Source organism: Gavialis gangeticus, unplaced genomic scaffold, assembly GCF_001723915.1.
Source record: "Gavialis gangeticus isolate Ggan-Ray unplaced genomic scaffold, GavGan_comp1, whole genome shotgun sequence".
Classification (NCBI taxonomy): Eukaryota; Metazoa; Chordata; order Crocodylia; family Gavialidae; genus Gavialis; species Gavialis gangeticus.
The window spans coordinates 216696690-216698539 of NW_017729032.1; the positions used below are offsets into that span (position 1 = coordinate 216696690).

Genomic DNA, 1850 nt, shown 5'->3' on the forward strand with positions numbered 1-1850 from the left:
GGGTGCACCCCATCAGCCAATTTTTTACCCATCCAACTGGGTAAAAAAAAACAAACCAGGGAAGATCCTGTGAAAACTGGGAAAAGTTGAAAACACAGGGAAGATCCTGTGAAGTACTGAGCACCCTTGGCTCCTGTATGTGGGATTAAGCTTTTTGTCAGGCCCCTAGCAGACAATCAAGGGAAGGCATGACGGGATCAGATCCCACTGTGCCATGTTGCTGGTGCAAGGACAGCCTGGAATCATGATCCTGGGTTCCCCATGCACCAGAAGCTGAAAAGCTCCTGCGGCTGGGAGTCCTACTGGCTGATGGGGCTGCCAGCCGTGGGAGTACACACTGTGGCCAGCAGCCCCAATCTAGCCATGAATTCAATGAATGGTGTGATAGGAACCAGCCACAAAGTTATTACACATTTTCTGTGTAATAACTTTGTGGCTTATTCCTTGTTTTATCACACTATTAATTGCATTAACGTGTAGCTATATACCAACTGGCTTATCACATCTTAAGTGTAATGTGTGCCAGTGGCCTCACTTAAATTCAAGGACATTTGTAACAAAAACTTAAAAACATGACACCTGTGCAAGTTTCCCACAACTGCAAGAAACAACTGGTGTGAATATAAAGTTAATTAAAACCGCCTTCATGTCCTTTAAAATATGAAGATGCCAAGGTCTATGGGGAACTTCCTTCTTTAGAATGCACATGACAGAGCAAAAAAAATTAAGAGACTCACCATGTGACCTGCAGGGTTTCAGTTCAATGCCTTCTACGATGTTCACCATCAACCTTCCAATGCCTGTTGCCCTTTGGGAACGAACTGTAGTGGGGGAGGAGAGGAGGGAGAAAGTGGAAAATGAATGAGTACATCCTTGTCTTGTGACATTGCCATGATAGATAGTAATCACTGTATTCCATACTGTACCCAAGTAGGCCTTTTCCCTCTTCTTCTTCTCAGTCTCTATGTAAAGTTCTGAAGCAGCTTTAATTTTCTGAACCCAGGCAGTCCTTCAAAAGGAAAGCATGAAAAGTTGTGCACAACATTATTGTTACTATTTTATTTCTCCTCAGAGCAACTCAGCATTCAAAATTAAGAATGCTACCTGCTCTCAAATAAAGTTCTGGGCCTGGGATCGGCTCTCAAGTCCTACACTACTGTGCTAAGAAATCAAAAGGTGGGGAAAAGAAACTTTTCTTTTCCATTCTCCTTACATTACTGTAATAAACTCCTTAGGTTCAGCTGATGTAAACCACCACTGCTCTCCTGACTTCAGCAGAGCTTCATTGAGTTATCCCAGTAAGATTTTAGAAGAGATGTGAATGAGATGATGCTGAGTTTGGAAACCAGGGTGGGGAAACCTTTCATACACAGTAGGCAGCTGGGAAAAATGCAGAGAGAAAAGAACGGGAGAGGGAAAAACACATCAAACCAGTTGTTAGCAGTGTCCAGAAGGACACACATGATACACCAGGAAGCCTGAGATACAAGGCCAAGGAAAAATTTTGGGAACCTAGAATACAGCCTATGACTGGGTTTTAAGTCCTGCTGTAAATAGGTTCAATTCTACTGGTGAGTTTCACCTCTGTACACCACATTCTGGGTTTGGCCCTGGATAGCTACTTCTAGTTTGCACAAAACTGAACAAGAAAGTGTGAGTCTGACAAACATCAAATAAACAAGCAGGGGACTGCATGCTTAGGGGCAATCAGCACGGGTTCATCAGTGGCAGGTCCTGTCAGACCAATCTGGTGGCTTTTTATGATCAGATCACCAGATCATTAGATGCAGGGGTAGCAGTGGACATAGTCTTCCTGGACTTCCGGAAGGCTTTTGACACTGTCTCTCACC

General features: G+C 43.8%; 1 protein-coding gene across 1 annotated transcript in view; it reads right to left on the minus strand.

The window, feature by feature from the left end:
- Positions 1–1850, minus strand: part of ITSN1 (intersectin 1) — a 210720-nt gene that overhangs the window by 5210 nt on the left and 203660 nt on the right. Inside the window, exons 36-37 of the mRNA XM_019524334.1 lie at positions 927–1009; positions 738–821 (exon numbers count right to left, since the gene is read on the minus strand). Coding sequence (XP_019379879.1) covers positions 738–821; positions 927–1009 — 167 coding nt within the window. The remainder of the gene's footprint in view (positions 1–737; positions 822–926; positions 1010–1850) is intronic.